The sequence below is a fragment of the Ursus arctos genome, unplaced genomic scaffold (assembly GCF_023065955.2).
Source record: "Ursus arctos isolate Adak ecotype North America unplaced genomic scaffold, UrsArc2.0 scaffold_1, whole genome shotgun sequence".
NCBI classification, from domain to species: Eukaryota; Metazoa; Chordata; class Mammalia; order Carnivora; family Ursidae; genus Ursus; species Ursus arctos.
The window spans coordinates 86,326,303-86,343,095 of NW_026622763.1; the positions used below are offsets into that span (position 1 = coordinate 86,326,303).

Below are 16,793 nucleotides of genomic sequence, written 5' to 3' on the forward strand. Positions count from 1 at the left end.
AGGAGACAAGGAGTAGACTGTTTGAAGGCCAAAATATCAGGTTACTTACTTAAATTGTAGGAGTCAAACAAGGAGAACATGATGGTAGGCGTAACTACAGCAAACATCCCTGAAGACTGGAGAAACTTGTCAGGTCAAAGCCAAGAAATTCCAAGGGGTTGTACACGTCTTATTCCTGAGGGTAGACAACATGAGGTTGGATTTTATTAAAAATGTATCACTCACTTCACTATGGAAAGAGTTGAGACTGGGAGGGAATCTTGGAAATGCTCTATGCTACAGAATTAACAGTAAAGAGGTGAGTTGGTAAGAAGGTTTTAGTACCTAAGCAGAATAAGTATAATGTCTAGGCAGCTCACTGAATTTGGAAGATATAATAAAATGATAGTTCATCATTGCAAACACTTGGATATCATGGCCAGAGCTCCCAGTATTGATAACTTTATATTGTTCATGATGACTTAAGGTTTTTACATAGGAAGACATTGGAAAACAAAGTGTGAATACTGGAAATTACATTCTGCAATAAGGAAAGAAAATGAATATGGGGATATAGATAGTGTTTTAGAAATGGGCAAAAAATTCCATCAGCGATGAAGGAAATTTGGTAAATAATCAGAAGCCCAGACTTAAGTATAAAAGTAGTCTTTAGGAGACCAAGTTAGGGATAATTTATCCATTTTTAAAATTTGTGCAGAAAAAAATTTAATTCCAGCTTATTGTTGCCCTTCTACTTAATGCTGCATTTCTCAGCCTTTCTGACTCTCGGAGTTCATTTGGGATCATTCTGTTTAAAAATCAGACTAAACAATGTTACTTATAAGGTATGTCTGCTGAAACAATATTTTTTGTTATCCACTACTTTGTAGTATTTGCTGCCTTAGTCCTACTGGGCTGCTATAACCAAGTGCCACAGAGGGGGTAGCTTAAAAATAAGAAACTTCTCACAGTTCTGGAGGCTGGAGGTCCAAGATCAAGGTGCCCGCGTGGACACACTCTGGTGAAGGCCCTCTTCCCAGCTAATAACTGGTGACTTCTCACTGTATCTCCATTTGGTGGAAGGAACTAAGGAGCTCTGTGGGTTCCCTTTTAAAAGAGCGTTAATCCCATTCATGGGTGCTCCACCCTCATAACCTAATCACCTGCCAAAGGTCCCACCTCCTAATACCATCAAATTGGCATTAAGATTTCAACATATAAATATTGAGGGGGACCCAAACATTTATACTATAGACTTGCTATTCTCCTTTGTTAATGGGGCTTACCAATCAAATGCTGAATAAATTTGTTTAGAAAATAAAATACCGGGCTAAGTATATATGGAATTAGAATCTAGTTTTAGCTTTTTCACTTGCTTGGGGTTTTTATGAACAAAATCACAACCAACCTGAACTTGTTTCCTATCAATAACATGAAGTATCAGATATCCTACACTTTTCATGAGAATTTTGAGAGTAAATTAGATAAAGTCAGCAACAATTGTGCTAATTTGCAAAGTACTTGTGGAGAAGGTCATAGTTTAAACTCATATATATTCTGGTTGCATTAAATTACTTGTACTGAAAGAGACTGTATTTCAGATTAATTGGAATATGACGGGATGAAGAACAGATTGCAAATGGTACCACAGGTTATGCAGAGAAGAGGGGAACTACAGAAAAGATTGATGTGAACACAGATGAGGAGCGCGAGAAAGGAGCTAGAAAGAAATGTAGATGAATTGCACACACACAAAAAAACAACAATAGGAAAATAAGCAAAGAAAATATGGAAGGAAGAAAAGAACACTTACTCCCTGGCCTAAAATATTCCACTTCTAAGATGTACCTCCAATTTTACTGCTCTAAGGGCCAAATGCCCTAGGTCCCCCATCCCTACTTTGAATGGGGGATGTTAGAGTTGGAGTTTCCATCATTTATAAAAGTGGTGTTGGCCAGAGTCTTATAAGCTTTTGTATCCACCAAACCTGAATCAATATGTGGTTGGACTTTATTCCCATTCCCTTTTAGTGGAACTCCTCCCTTTAGTGGAACTCCACTTCCTCATCAGTGGAGTTCATGAAGCACTCCCAGTGGAGACCGCTAACTCTGTTTGCACTCTCCATCGGTTGAGGTAAAATGACAAGTGATTCCTGCCTCTTCAGTCATAGGCTTCTCCAAGTCCAGTACCCTTACCATACTTACTTTATACCTTTGGTTCTTTCTGAAGCACTCAAAAATCTTGCTTCTTTGCATGTGTTCCAATTGGTCAGATGATCAGGTTCATACAGGATTTCTAGAAAAAACAACTCAACAGCAACATGGGCAGTATCTGCTTTTACTGTTTTGAGGGACTTTTCCTGTACCTGACAAAATTCCAAGTTAGAAGCAATGGGTCTGATCTAAGACATTCTGGGATTATACAGCAGCAGTAGGGACAAAAAAAAAAAAAATTAACCTTTCTTTTTCTCAGATGATTATATTTTTATTTTCCAGAATCTCCCCGCCCCCACTTAGTTTTACCCATTTTTTTCTATGGGATTATAGATTCTTTATCATCTTTGTCAATTTCTCCCATCTGCCTGTTAGGCTAGTTTAGGGAAGCACTTCCCTCAAGTTTTGTGCCAAATGGAAGAAAAGCAGCAAAATTCAATTTCACCAGTTATTATCCTCATTGGTACCTCTAGTGAGAAGTTCAAATCATAATGGGAACTTTTAGTGGGGCTATTAATAAAACATGAGGTGTTGCTGGACGTTTAATGGGTGCATCTTAGAGCCCCTAACAGCAAGATGTAGAGTTGCCAAAATGCTAAATGAACTTCCTTTACCAGGTGGCTCATCCCCTAGACAGCCCTTTGCCTTGAGCATATTGATAAAATCTTAAAATCATATCGAGATTTCAAATATTTATCATTTCTCTGACCCTACTGCAATAGAAAAATCAAAAACATATGGCATCTTTTTAAAAAGCCTTTTTCATTTTGCTTTTGTCAACATTATAAACAGATGAATTTGATAAATATTTCTTGTTGATCTTCAAGGAATTCTTTATAAATGTAATACCGGACAATAATTTGTTAGGCTTTTTTTTTTTTTTTTTTTTTTTTTTTTTTTTTGCCTTGCTACTTTCTTTTCCCCTATGAGTTAGGTATTTTGAATTAAGACAGTCAAGGAAGTAAAATGTCATTGAATGTACAATACTTTTCATCCTATGTGAAATTATTGGGAAATGTAGTAAATACGAAAATCTATAAATGCTTAGTGATGAAGAAAAATTCTAGTAACTCTCAAATGTGATGGTAGGCTTGAAATTGGCATGGAGGATAGGCAAATAGCTAAAGATAAATGAGCAGTCATACATGTCCTTTTGCATTTCTGGCTATGAAGACACTGGTAACAGAACAAACTTTTCATGGAAAAACATAAGCTGTATTTATAAAACCCGAGAAGCATATGATTCATATAGTGATAGTGTAATGTAAAGCAGAACAGACATCTACATTTTTGCCAATGTGATTGGACAGTGTCTGTGACTTAATCCTTATTTAATCTTGGTCTGACTTCTAAGAAATGCTGGTTTCCAATATGGTTATTGAACCATTTGTTGAATTGCTTGCATAATTTACTGTGTACTTTGGAGCAACAACTTTCTGCCCTTAGGTTTCTTCTATAAATAGAGGATAGGCTCTGACATACATACCACTAAGATTTAAGGGTAAAATAAGATATATATGAAAACTGTTGGAAGAGTAAAGAGATGCCATCCTTAACAAATCATGGAATACTTTGTACTCTGCTCTGGGGGACTACATAGTAAAGACGGAGATTCCCGATCTCAGATGCATCCATATCTCTGGGTCAGGCAGTGTGACATGTAAACACAAGGACAATAACTTAAGCCTCATATTATTCAAGTTTAGTCTTCTGTATTTGGAAGATGTGTTTGTGTACACAATTTTCACCAGAAAGTTTTTATAGCAAACTTTTTATGTCAGAAGTTTATTTTATTGGTAAAATATTAAATAATATACAGAATTAAAAACTGCACTTACACTTCTGAGAAGAAATAAATCTTGGACAAATTATATGCTTGTTCCTGAGATTCCCTAAATTTATTCCAGTAGCTGTGCACTCAGACAGTACAAACCTTTATAATATAATCCTTTTCACAAAGTATTACAAAGTTTCTGCAGCTTTAGTTGTACACACATACAGACACACACTCACACATGCATATACAACACTCATACACGTATACACAGTACCCACATACATGCACAGAACATGTATGTGTGTGCATTAAAAACAAAGAAAATACAAGTCCCACATTTTAGTCTGCAGTGATAAAACTGTTTAGCAGAGGTCTCCAAATTGGTAATATAGCAGAGTGACTTGTCACACAGCTGCAAAGACTGTTTCAGTATTTCCATAGTAAACCTCATTTTCTGAGGTATTGTATTTGAGCCTTAAAAAAACTACATTACACTGAGCAAACCTGACATACAAGGTCTGGAATTGTAATTTTACATATATATTTATATATATTTCTTTTTTAAACAATTTTTATTTTCCCAAATTATTAGTTTGAAAAAAAATGAGGTTTACTGGTTTGACCTATTTTTTTTCTTTTGCTTCTAAAACTCAAAATATCCTAGAAACTGTCAAGCAATTAATTTTTAAAGTAGTCTAATTACCTTTGGTATTGTTAAAGAAAAAAAATCTAAAATGGCCAAGACACATACTATACAAATGCAGTAACTGCCTTTAAAAGAAATGCCAAAGAAATGTTATCTTTTAACAAAACATGTATTTACATTACAGCAGTTTTACTACAGGGACACAGGTATAAAAAAAGAAAACCAGCATTCTACATATAAATATGTATGATACGAAAAATACTTCTTACTTAAATTTGTATGAAAACAGTGCTCCAAATATTTCTTAAAAATTGTCTTCAGTAGGTGATAGGTGTTTAAAATTGAGCTAAGTGCTTTGCTTTTATTTTAAAGTTCATTTCCAAAAGAAGGAAAATGAAATTAAAAATATTAGGTCATTAATTTAAAACACTGGGCAAGGGTAAGAAGGAAATTCAGTCTTTTAAGAATTGCAACTTTTTCAACTTTAGGACACATTTCTCAGGCAAAAGATTACCAATTCCAACGCAAATTTAGCCTAAATATAGACATCATAAGATTAGACTAGTGGTTTCAACATTCTTTAATCTTTTGTCTACGGAGTGTTTTTTTTTTTTTCTTTGCCTGTTATGTCCTTTAACTAACATACCATGATTTTCAAGGGTTTCTTTTTGTCATTAACTAAAGAAAGAATAGGTCAGTTAAAAAAAAATAGCCATAGTTTTTAAGACTTCAAGGAAAGTATTGCACTTGTACAGAAAGAAAAGGAAAAAATATCTTTTAAACTAAATAGCAGAAGCAATCATTCTGGGATTGCAAATAACACATGGTCTAAAAGATCCAACTATTAAGAGCAGATATGAAGCCTGGAGAGCCCCCTCCAAACCTGGAATATTATTATAGTAATGTTAAAGCATTTTCTCCCAACTGGGAGACAGTTAAGACTTTTTGCTTTAGACTTTTAACATCTTTCTAAATTCTTGCAAAAAATTGTTTAATCTCTCATACATTTTAGAAGGAAACCAAATCAGAACACAAAACCCAACAAAAAAGGAAGGCAAACATACCATATTATGATGACATAATCTCTGAAGTCCTATTTTAGGTACCCAATATTTGAAAGTGAAAGTAGCACAAGGGTTATATACCTTACTATTTTTAATCCAACTACTTCTCTTTTTAATATAAAACTACACTTGAGTATAAAAATATGTCAGCAAATTATACAGCCAACAAAAATCACACAAAAAATGTTAAGACTTAAGAGACCGATGAATCGTAAGAGTTGACTTAATCTTCGCACTGGTGGGGGAAAGAGAGGCAGAGATGTCCAGAGGCAGTGATGGAAGGGACGGAGCCAGGGGAGCAAAGGGGGGTAGGAGGAGGACACAAAATTTAAGAGCTAACAAAACCTTCGTTACACAGAAGGGGAAGTGATTTATGTTCAAAATCTGAGAGTGCTTGACAGTCAAAGTGTTTTATCACAGTTTCAGAAATTGAACTACTTAAAAACACACACACAAAATAATAAAACAACGAAAACCAAAACCCAGAGTCCTTCCCTTGTTACAGTGTATTCATTTTTTAAAAATCCATTTCCAGTAAATTAAGTAGAATCCTGATAAGTGCATAGTAGGGGATTCAGTGACCTCCACCCGTTTGAGAAGCTTTTCTTACTGTGTGTCACTTGAGGTAATTTGAAGGGCCCAATTAACTGCAAACTGGCTTATCTGTACCTTTATGAAGTTATATGTTGTATTTTATGTGGCTTAGCAGAGGGCCTCTAAATTTTATATTTTATTCACAATAAAAAGGACATCTTAGAAAACTAGTCATTCACGTACCACTCTCTGTATGGGGTAAAGGTTAATTCACAACAAATTTATACAGAAAATATACAAATGCAAGGTTATGGGAGAAGAACCCCATAAACAGAATTAGGAACTTATTTCTAAGAGTGCATGTGAAAAATATCCACAAACTTACAGTACAGCAAGAGAAAACTAAAAAGCTAGAAATATAATGTTACATAAAAACCTTATGGAAATCCCAAAATTTTAGGTTTCTGCAATAAATGTAAAAATATTCAAGGTGTCATTATTTGGCCTAGCAATACACTATGATAAAAAGAAACACTAGCATATCACAGCTTCTTGGTCATAGGACATTTGCTTTGTATAACAAGCAGCTTGTTTTTGTTTTCTGTTTTTTTAAAAGCTGTCATATCCTAACACATCCATTGCAAGTAATACACAATCATGGTAGGAAACCATTTGAGATTATGCTTTGGAGAATAGCAATGTGATATGACTGTTCAGTTTTGTTTTGTTCAAGGAGAATTAATTACCTGCTTCTTTACATTATTCCATAAAACATTTTAACAGATTAGGAGACAGAGGTCTCAGACTAGTACAACACTAGTCTGTAAATGAAATTCCAAAACAATACTGTATTTTATTGACCAAAAATTCCACTAATAAAGCCTTGTGTGATACTAGAATTTATTCTTCCTTAAAAACAAAACAAAACACATACCATAATGCAATTCACAGCTGAAATTTCCCTCTATGCCGTATTTTACCTACGTGATCTTGTAATGGTATTCAGAAACACTATCAAACTAATAAGATTAAAATCTGGTTTCAAAGTTTCCTTTTACTTTAAACAGATGAGCTGACATTCTCTGTACTGGAAATTCCTCTAACAGTTTTGCCCTAAGAACACGAAGATGTATCATATGGTACTCAAATTTAAGTGTTTTTTAAAAATACATAATAAAAGTGTTTGTAGAGCTACAACAGCTAACCAACACTCTCTCAATGCATTTTAAAAAGGCACCAATATAAAGAAATTGTATAAGTATTTAATACATTAAATTCAGGATCTTAAGATACCAGTTACTGTGTATTTTAATTATTTTGCAGAAACTGGAAGTTTAAAAACATTTCTAAGATAACTCTCATATATACAAACTTCAATTTCACCCCTACTCTTTTTTTCTTTTGTGTTTGGGGATTTTTTTTTTTTTTTGATAATTGTATACAGATAGTACTTACTAAAATAATATATAAAATATAACTAAAGATGACCACATATGTAACATATCCCTTTTTGTAAAATGAACATTTCAAAGTAAAAAAAAAAATAATAATAATGTAGCCAGTACCTCTCATAATCTAAGTTCTGTCTTGAAACTAGGGGCATGGAGATTTTTGTTTGTATTTTTGTAGCCTTTTCTGTTCTTTTTCTACTTTACGGAATCATTTTGGAGACAGGATGAAATAACATTTGGAGAATAAGTAAAACTTAATTTTCATCTAAATGCCTTCACTAATGTATGTGTTGTCAAACCTTTATAACATATCAAGACTTCATAGTTTTGTGAGGTGCAGAACTGATACACAGTAACTGTAAATAAAAACATCAAGCTCACTAAAATACTCTGGTCTTTCTCCATTTGCCAGTAAGTAAAAGTTAATCATTTTTTCTTTTCCGTATCTTCCTTTCCAAAAGTTATTTGTGTTTCTTTCACTTTGGAAGTTATACCAAATCAGCTTAGAGATCTTTTTGTGTGTTTTGATTTATTCTGGAAATAAGACTGTAAAGACCCAAGGTTTAAGTTGAATGAACTAGTCCTAAAGACACACTAATAACTTCTTCAATATTTGTTAATACAGTCTGGTAAATTTCCTAAATTGCTCAGGTATTAATTATAATTTTAACTCTTTATGTGCTCTTGCAACACATGTGGTCACTGATTGCTTCTTTCCATGACTTTTCTTTAAAAGAGTGTGTATGTGTGTACAGACATACACACACTGTTGCACACATACAATTGCTTGTATGTATGTAGGAAAGACATTCCCTACTTTGTAGCCAAATCTAAATCCTGGTCTCTCATTCTCCCATTTTGTCCCTCTAGAAAATTCTCAATGGAATGTTTTAACGACTTGAAATCTCTTCCAGTCTGCTTATTGGTCATTTTCACTGTTCTAAAAAGCCAGATTAGAATGGCTTTTTAAAAGTGATTGACCACTATTAGAGAGAGGCAGCACACATCTCCAGCAAGAGCTGGAGATAAATTTCTGGGCAAAATTAGGGCAAAGCAATGTGATGAATTTCTGAATTTTTGCCAAACTAGAAAAGAGAGGCTAACCCATTTTCATGCCCCTCAAGTACTTTGTAATGTGAAATCTCACCTAAATAAACTGGGCATATAACTGTTATGTAAAACTTGATTTATTTGGTGTCTGACTCTCATATTTATTTTTAGGCCCTAACAACTTGCATATTTCCTTTTGTGAGGAAGGAGGCATGCAAATATAGTCATTCAGAGTTTCCCAGAAAGCACTGTGCCCACAAAAATTCTTTCTAACCTGCACATTTGAATTGACCTCGTCCTCATTTGTCCCTGCCACACCCAGAGCCATCTTTACCTCTTTCTGTTCCTCATATGGTGAAGCTAAGAAAGTACAAGTATACGCTTGTAGCAAATACACTCTCACAAATATTAAGTCCCTTCAATAAAATAGATTTCCAAGAGATGAAATGAGAAAAGGAGACTACATTAGTACTGTCTTCATAGGGGTAATATACAACTCTCTAGGTCCACCTAAAATTCAGCTTCATCCCAGGCCAGTTAGGTACATAATTGTTCATACACTGAAAAAAACAGTGAACAGGAAGACAATTCCTAGATGATGCCAGCAGAAATCCACACACAGCCAAAGGAACAAATGCTTCCTTAAATTGCACTAAAACACAAAATCAGTAAACTTGAATTATTTACCTTCCTCCAAAAAGGAAAAAAAATATATGAAATTTCAATTTTTCTGAGTGGTTAGGTTAGGGGCAGAAGGGAGACTCAAAAACATTCTTTACCTTTGGATAAATGGTATGTTCACAATGTACCAAAGCATGCAGGGGGAAAAAAAAACCAGTTGACATTTTATTTAAAACATTTCATGTCTCTGTTTTGGTGCATTCTCTTTGATTTAAAGGAACAGTTTGGACATTTCTCCAAAAATAATTACAAGAGGGGCCAGTAAAGGAGAGCTGAGTTAAAAATCATTTTTGCCTCGCTCTAGTTGTGTTAGTGCTTAGAAGTCGCTTAAATTAGCAGATGATAAATGAGAAAATGAGTAAAGAGCAGTACTGGGGCCAGATTTGCTTCTCTGTCCATAGGTCTCTAATCTTGCTAGTTCTCACATCATCTGTATTAAGAAACATAGTTTCAGCATCCTATTCAATGATTTTTTTTTAGAGCAGTTATCAGTTACTGCTTAACAGGATCAGCATTCATAAATGGCTACCAGATAATCCAGTCATGGACAGGCCTGTCCTCCCTCCATACAAGCAGCAAGTTCTGCATCCAAGTGTGTCCCCCCAAAATGATTTGATTTCATTTGGTTCCTCCCTTCTAATGCTGTTGGACTGCAGAGAAAAAAACAGCACCCTTATAAATGAAATAAAAAATTTGCACATGAAAAAATGGCAACATATGCATGGATTAAAAGAAGAGAAAATTTTTACTAACGGATTGAGATTCATTTCTGACAAGGACTTATAAATAGTTGAATGTTTTCAAGACGGAAAGATGTGCAGGACATGGTGACTTGCACTTGGAGGTTAGGTTATTTTCTAGACTCCAAGAAGGGTAAAAATAAGTTTTGTTTTTTGTTTATCTGTAGTCTGATGTACAGGTTACAAAGACGTTCCCTTTTCCTTGCACCAAAAGCGGTAAATATTATTATTGAAGAAATACTAGAATAAATAGCCCTAGTTCCACAACCTTATGGGGTTCAAGTTACCACATTCAGGTAGAATAGTAATTGCCCCGAGATTTGGAAAGCAAAAAACTATAGCAAGGTTTTTATGATCTTCCACTCAAATAGTAAAAGATGATGGACTATGGATAGAACACTGGGTGGTCACAGCTTGAAAAAACCAGTGAAAAGAGACATACCAGAAAAGGGATTTCTGAGTTGGTCCCCCCCCCCCACTGTTAGCCTAATTATATTTTTCTGCTGACTGGTTAACACTGATTAAATGCTGATAAAGTGACAATCGTAAGCATACTTTTAGAAACAAATACGCATACTATGCTGCCATCACACTACAACTTTAAAAGAAAACTTCCCAAACAACTGTATGAAAAGTAGAGGTCCTTTCTGGAAACTACTGACTGCCTCTTAGCCACTCTTAGACCATATGTTATTCTTAAAACTAGATAAAAATACTATTCATTAAAGGTGTTAAAAGTAAGGCTGCCAGGGTGTCTATAAAATGCCAGTCATCAAAACTATGGAAAACATTGCTTAAGTTTAGAAAAATAAGATCATAGGACCTCAGATGTATCGTAGGTGTCCTTAACTACCTGTAGTTCAAAAGTTTTGCTATATGGTACAGTGTATAGCATACCGTATTATAAATTCCATTGGGGAAGTAAACATAGAACCCACAACAACTCATCCAAGGAGTTATCACTGAAAGTAACAATGTGTTTGTGTTCCATGATCTCTAGAGGGGAAAAAAAAAACAGTTTACATTTTGAAACAAAATTCTTCCCTTAAGAGTAAAATTACTTATACCACTTTAAACTGAGAAAGTTCTACCCAGAAAACTCTGAACTTTCCTGCCTTCAATCATAATCCTGAACATCAGTGACAAATTAGAATCTCTCAGGTGAATCTATGAGTCAAGTGATTTTTTTTTCCCAAAGCATGATACACCTTATATTTATGCATGGCAGAAATGGAACTGCTCTTAAATTCCCACAAAATAAACAAGCCAAGTTATCAAGAAACAATATCCCTTGTCCCTTCTCTCTTCTGTTTCTTCCTTATAATTAGGCAGAGCAAATGACACTGTGTCCACAAAATAAGAATTAATGACAGTAATAATATTAAACAAAAAAAAAAGGTATGTCAACATCTGAGGGAAGGTGGGATTGTAAGTGCAGTATTTCTTCATGTGCAGTTCGTTACTTCATAGGGGTCCCCTTTGGAATGAAAAGGCCTAGTGGAATGTGTGCTCCCCTCGAACAATGTGTGATGAAAACTCGTAACGGTCCTGGCTTCTGTAGCCACAGATGTTGCATTCCAGTGGGTCCCGGTAGCCATGGCAACCCATGTGAATGGTGTACATGACATGGTCTAGGAAAAGGACTCGGCAGTGCTCACACTTAAAGGCCCTAATCTGTTCTCCTTCTCCATTGAAGACCTTGTAGATGTCCTTCAGAGAGCCCTTAGGAGCCTTGGTGGTATCCAAAGCCTTGACATCCTCCTTCATGTAAGCTGGGCTTTGTTTCCTCTTAGGATTTAAGGCAGGGTTTCCTTGGTAGGACTGGTGGTCATCATGGCTGCTTTCTGAGTCAGTAGAATCCAGGCAGCTATTGCTGGGAGAGGCCTCTCTTTCCTGGGGTCGACTCTTTGGTCTGATGAGAGAGAGAGGACCATCCATGTTGTTTTCATGACTATCGGAGGTTTCCCTGCTAATGGGTCTTTCTATCCTATTTGGATGATAGACCTGAGAATAAGCTGGGCTTATAACTGGGGCCACCTCAGCGATTGTGCTTGGCGGGTGCTGCATCAGTGGGTGAAGGGCCTCAGCTCCAAGGTAGGTGATTGCATTGTTGATGGCTTGGTCCATCATATGAGACTGCATTAGCTCAGCCTCCTTCTCATACGTTAAGTTCATATCAAAGTGAATATCTGGGTAGCTGAATCGCATGAGCTTTTCCCCTGAAAGGAGGAGGGCGAGAAAAGTAAGAAACAAACAAAATACAACGAAATTAGTGATTGGATTAAAATATAAATGTGCAAAGTTAATCGTCTCCATTTTCTATAATATGATAATCTTATTCTTTAGATCAAGCATTTGGGCTCTTTAATTCTGCTGAGACTCACAAATACTCTCAACCTGCAAAGAGGATTAGTAATAAGAATTTCACAAGCCATTTGCACTTGTTTTAATGCCATCATGAAAATGCATCTAGCCTGAAAGGTATGATTGAGTGTCTTATCTTATTTTCATTCTCAATTAAAATTTCCACTTGTCTACAGCTCAGCGACTATAGGCAAAAGAAGAAATACCAGGTGAAAATAAGTCAGAGACTATGCCTGTTTTGCATATTTTAGACATCAGTGACCAAGCCACAAAGATCACAAAAGTGAGAGTGATCTGGTTATAACATCTGTCACCTCACTGTTACATAGGGTTAATTTGGTTGATTTAACAGCTATATTAGAAAAAAAGAGAGAGAGCCAGTATATGTCACCCGAGAGAATTAAAAAAACACCACCATTAAAATACTGTTAAAAGATGTATTGTTTGTGGGGGGCACCTGTGTGGCTCATTCGGTTACGTGACTGACTCTTGATTTCAGCTCAGGTCATGATCTCAGGGTCATGAGATGGAGCCCCAGGTCAGGCTCTGTGCTGGGCATGGAGCCTGCTTAAGATTCTCTCTCTCCCTCTCCCCTGCCCCCTCCCTACCCACCTGTGTGCGAGTGCTCTTTCTCTCTCTCTCTCTCTCTCTCAAAAAAAGTATTGTTTGATAAATTGAATGAAATTTAGGACTGTTTAAATACAGGAGTTATTTCCAAAAGTAGTTGATTTATAAACTTGGAAAATACTGTGTTTTGTTGTTTTGCTTCTTGAAATGGAGATTTAATCATTTTTACACCACCCCTTCCTTATTCAGACATATGGGCAATGATGCAGGTATGTACACCCATTGTTAATTTTCTATATTATACCTTGAGTGAAGGATTTTTGTAGTTTCCCCTTTAATATTAACATCAACAAATTTATATTTTACTTCAACATAGTCTCTAAAGATTAACCATGAAAGAGTTCTGTGCATAAAGCAGGAGAAGTAATTTTAAGTTTTCTCCTTTAACTATTTCCAGCTTTGGACAGTATATTTAATCTATTAAATTCTGCCACTAAATGCGGTCTCCTACTAATTGCCTGGTTACTTTGATAGGTAAACCTCACAGATAAAAACTCTTAAAAATATATGTGGACTTCTTATAAATGTTTAGTATGTTGTTATAGATGGATGCCTAATTTGTAATGTTTATAAAAAACGTTGATCCACAGAACTGAATTCTGGAAAAGCATTTTCGGGTAGGTAGTATTAATTTCAGGTTTGAAGAGAGGTCCCCAAAGTGAGATCAGGGTAATGATCAGAGTAATGAAAATGGAAGAAAAAACTGATGAGACCTTATTTCATGGCATTCAATTTAAGATATCACAATGTTAAGAGTTTAAAAGTTGAGCTAGACAAACCTAATCTACATTCTCTAAGCTTACAGTTTAGAGGAAGTGACAGCAATTTAGGGATCATTATTAATACAGTGTGATACATGCTATGCGGTCAAATAAAAAGAATATGTAATTAGGGGAGTAAAAGAAGACTTCTTGAAGAAAGTGGCATCAGAGATAAGAATGTGATGACAAATACTAGCCAAGTAAAGGAATGTGGGGGTGGAGCAGCTGGTAGGAAGGCTCAGAGGCAAGAGGGCATGATTTGTTCAAGAGATTACTTACATTTCCCTATATAGCTGAGAGTGGAAATAGAGGAGAAAGATGGAAAAGCTAATAACAGGGCTCATTCAACAGCTAAGGAATTTGAATTTTATCCTAAGCACAGTAAGTTTTAACAGGGTTAAACAGGGAAGTGACTTGATTAGATATTTGTTTAGTGAGATGGTTTGGGAAGTTATTGCCATAAAGATCATGGTGTACTGAATTAGTACAGTGGCAGTGGAAATGGAGAAAACTGGATGGAATGGAGAGAAATTTAGAAAATATAGTTTCTAGGGCTTGGTGATTATCTAGACATACAGCATGAGAAAGAGAAAGAAGTTGAACATGGAGCCCAAGTTTCTTTTTTTTTTTTTAAAGATTTTATTTATTTATTTGACAGAATAGAGACAGCCAGCGAGAGAGGGAACACAAGCAGGGGGAGTGGGAGAGGAAGAAGCAGGCTCATAGCGGAGGAGCCTGATGTGGGGCTCGATCCCAGATCGCCGGGATCACGCCCTGAGCGGAAGGCAGACGCTTAACCGCTGTGCCACCCAGGCGCCCGGAGCCCAAGTTTCTGGCTTGGGACACTTAGTGGATGGCAGTGCACGTTGGAAAAGACTGAGTAATAGTCATAGTCCAGTAACTACCAAAATATAGTCTCAAATTTTGAAGAGAGATATCGGCTTGAGATATAGATATATAAGTCATCAGTTGATAGAAAGTGACTTCTGCAGCCACAAGAATAGAAGATATAACCCAGGCATAGGTAAAGTCTGAAGAAGAGAAGGTCAAAAATAGAACCTGGAAGAACACCAAGATTTGTAATGCCTGCCCACAGACCAAGGCAAGTTGGATTCTTGCACTGGGCCCCATGTTTACAGAGTCTGTTGCTCCTCATGGAATGAGGAATGCGTATAGCCAAGGGAATGTGCCTATCTAGAGATTACTCCCTAGACCATACCCTGGATACCCAGGACCCCAGAATTCGTTGCCCAAATGGCACTGAGCTTGCACCAAGGGGTTAGCACAGTCCTCTTCATAGGGTCTATCCTCCTGAGTACCAGTTGTGCTGCTGGTATTCACACACTTAGGCCTGAGGAGTGGCCAACACACTACTCTTTATGTACTGTGTGTGGGGTGCAATGTGAAAAGAAAGAGAATGTACAGGCTAAGGTTTCTACGTACGTGTGCATGAGGCCCCTTTTGGTACTGCACAGAACCAGAAGTAGGTCGAAGAGAGAGGCCTGGCTGCAGGTCAGGCAGTGGTTCTGCTCATGCTGTCAAGGTCTGGTGTGGAATTCTAAGGAATCTGAGGATTCTATATTTATTTGAACTCAATCTTCCAATTTAGGAAGGTAGAACACAATAATTTTTCAGCTTGATTTAAAATATTAAAATATTTAGGCACATGAATGGAGTCCTCCATTAGTACTTTTGCTCCATTTGCATAGCTGTTAAGGGTAAATTCATAATGAAGACTGAGAAGGAGCAGAAAAGCTGGAAGAAATGCAAGAGAGATCAATGTCATGGATACCAAGGAAAGAAGTATTTCAAAAGGAATTAATTATTCAAGAGTGGCAAATGCTCTCTAGGAGTTGTGTAAGATAGTCTTAAAAGGGTCCGCTGCACTTGGCACTATGGCACACATGTAGCATGGGGAAGAAAGTCAGGTTGCACAGATTAGGGAGTGAGTAGAAGGAAAGAGATTATGGAAAGCAAGCATAGAGAACTCTTTCAACAACTCCATTTTTGAAGGGAAGGAAAAAGTAGGTAGTAGCTAGAAGGAGACCTGGGTTTTAGGGAAGACTTTTTTTTTTTTTAATGATTAGAATTTATCATATTAAATATGAAAGGGGAAATGCCAAGAGAGGGGAAAGGTTGAAAATATAAGTGAGAAAAAGGAATAATAATGTAAGATATTTGGGGGGCTAGGATAGGAGAATTCCATAGCACAAGAAGAGGAATTAACCTTAATTAGAAAGAGGGCTACTTCTTTCATTGAAACAAAGAGGAAAAAAATAAAGTATTTATATAAATACACATCATCTTTATAAGACTAGTGATATTATATTGAAATTATTTTGACTGATTTTATTCCCTGTAAGCTGAGCTATAATACCATCAAGGAGTGAGATACAATGTTTGTGGAGAATGAAGAAATTTTGAAGTGGCTACAGGGCTGAGTAGGAGAGAGGACTGTTGAAGGATGGAATAAATGATGGAATATATGGATGGAACAACTGATATTGGAGATCACTGATTCATTGATTTATAGTGACACCAATTTGTAAGGCTGTGGGATTTTCTACACAGGTACTAGCAGTTCTGTAGATGTGGGAAAGGTGCTCCTCTTTTCACTAGAGAGTGGAGTTTCACCAGGAGAAGGTAATAGAAAGGCAACGAAGTAAGAGAGTCAAGAATATTGTCAAGAGAGTGGTAAACGTGATTAACTGTGGAATCTAAGCTGGATGAGAAAAAGAAAGGAGGACACAAAAAAGATATGCAGAAAGTTCCAGGATCGTTGGTCTGGAAGGCTTGATAAGGTCAAAGAACAGTATTTAACTGAGGAACATGGTGAAAAGGAATTTATAAAAAAAAAAGTCCTAGAGACAGTGTGTGGTTGTTTTTTTATATTTTACTACAAAGGA

The 16,793-nt window shown here is 36.2% G+C and overlaps 1 protein-coding gene across 12 annotated transcripts in view; it reads right to left on the reverse strand.

Moving 5' to 3' along the window:
• Positions 1-3,961: 3,961 nt before the first annotated feature.
• The window catches only part of IKZF2 (IKAROS family zinc finger 2), a 155,237-nt gene continuing 142,405 nt past the window's right edge, over positions 3,962-16,793 (reverse strand). For all 12 annotated transcript variants that reach the window (XM_044381200.3, XM_044381198.3, XM_048214227.2 and 9 more), the window contains one exon: positions 3,962-12,354. In XM_044381200.3, the coding sequence (XP_044237135.1) occupies positions 11,630-12,354 (725 nt within the window). In that variant the 3' untranslated portion in view covers positions 3,962-11,629. The remainder of the gene's footprint in view (positions 12,355-16,793) is intronic.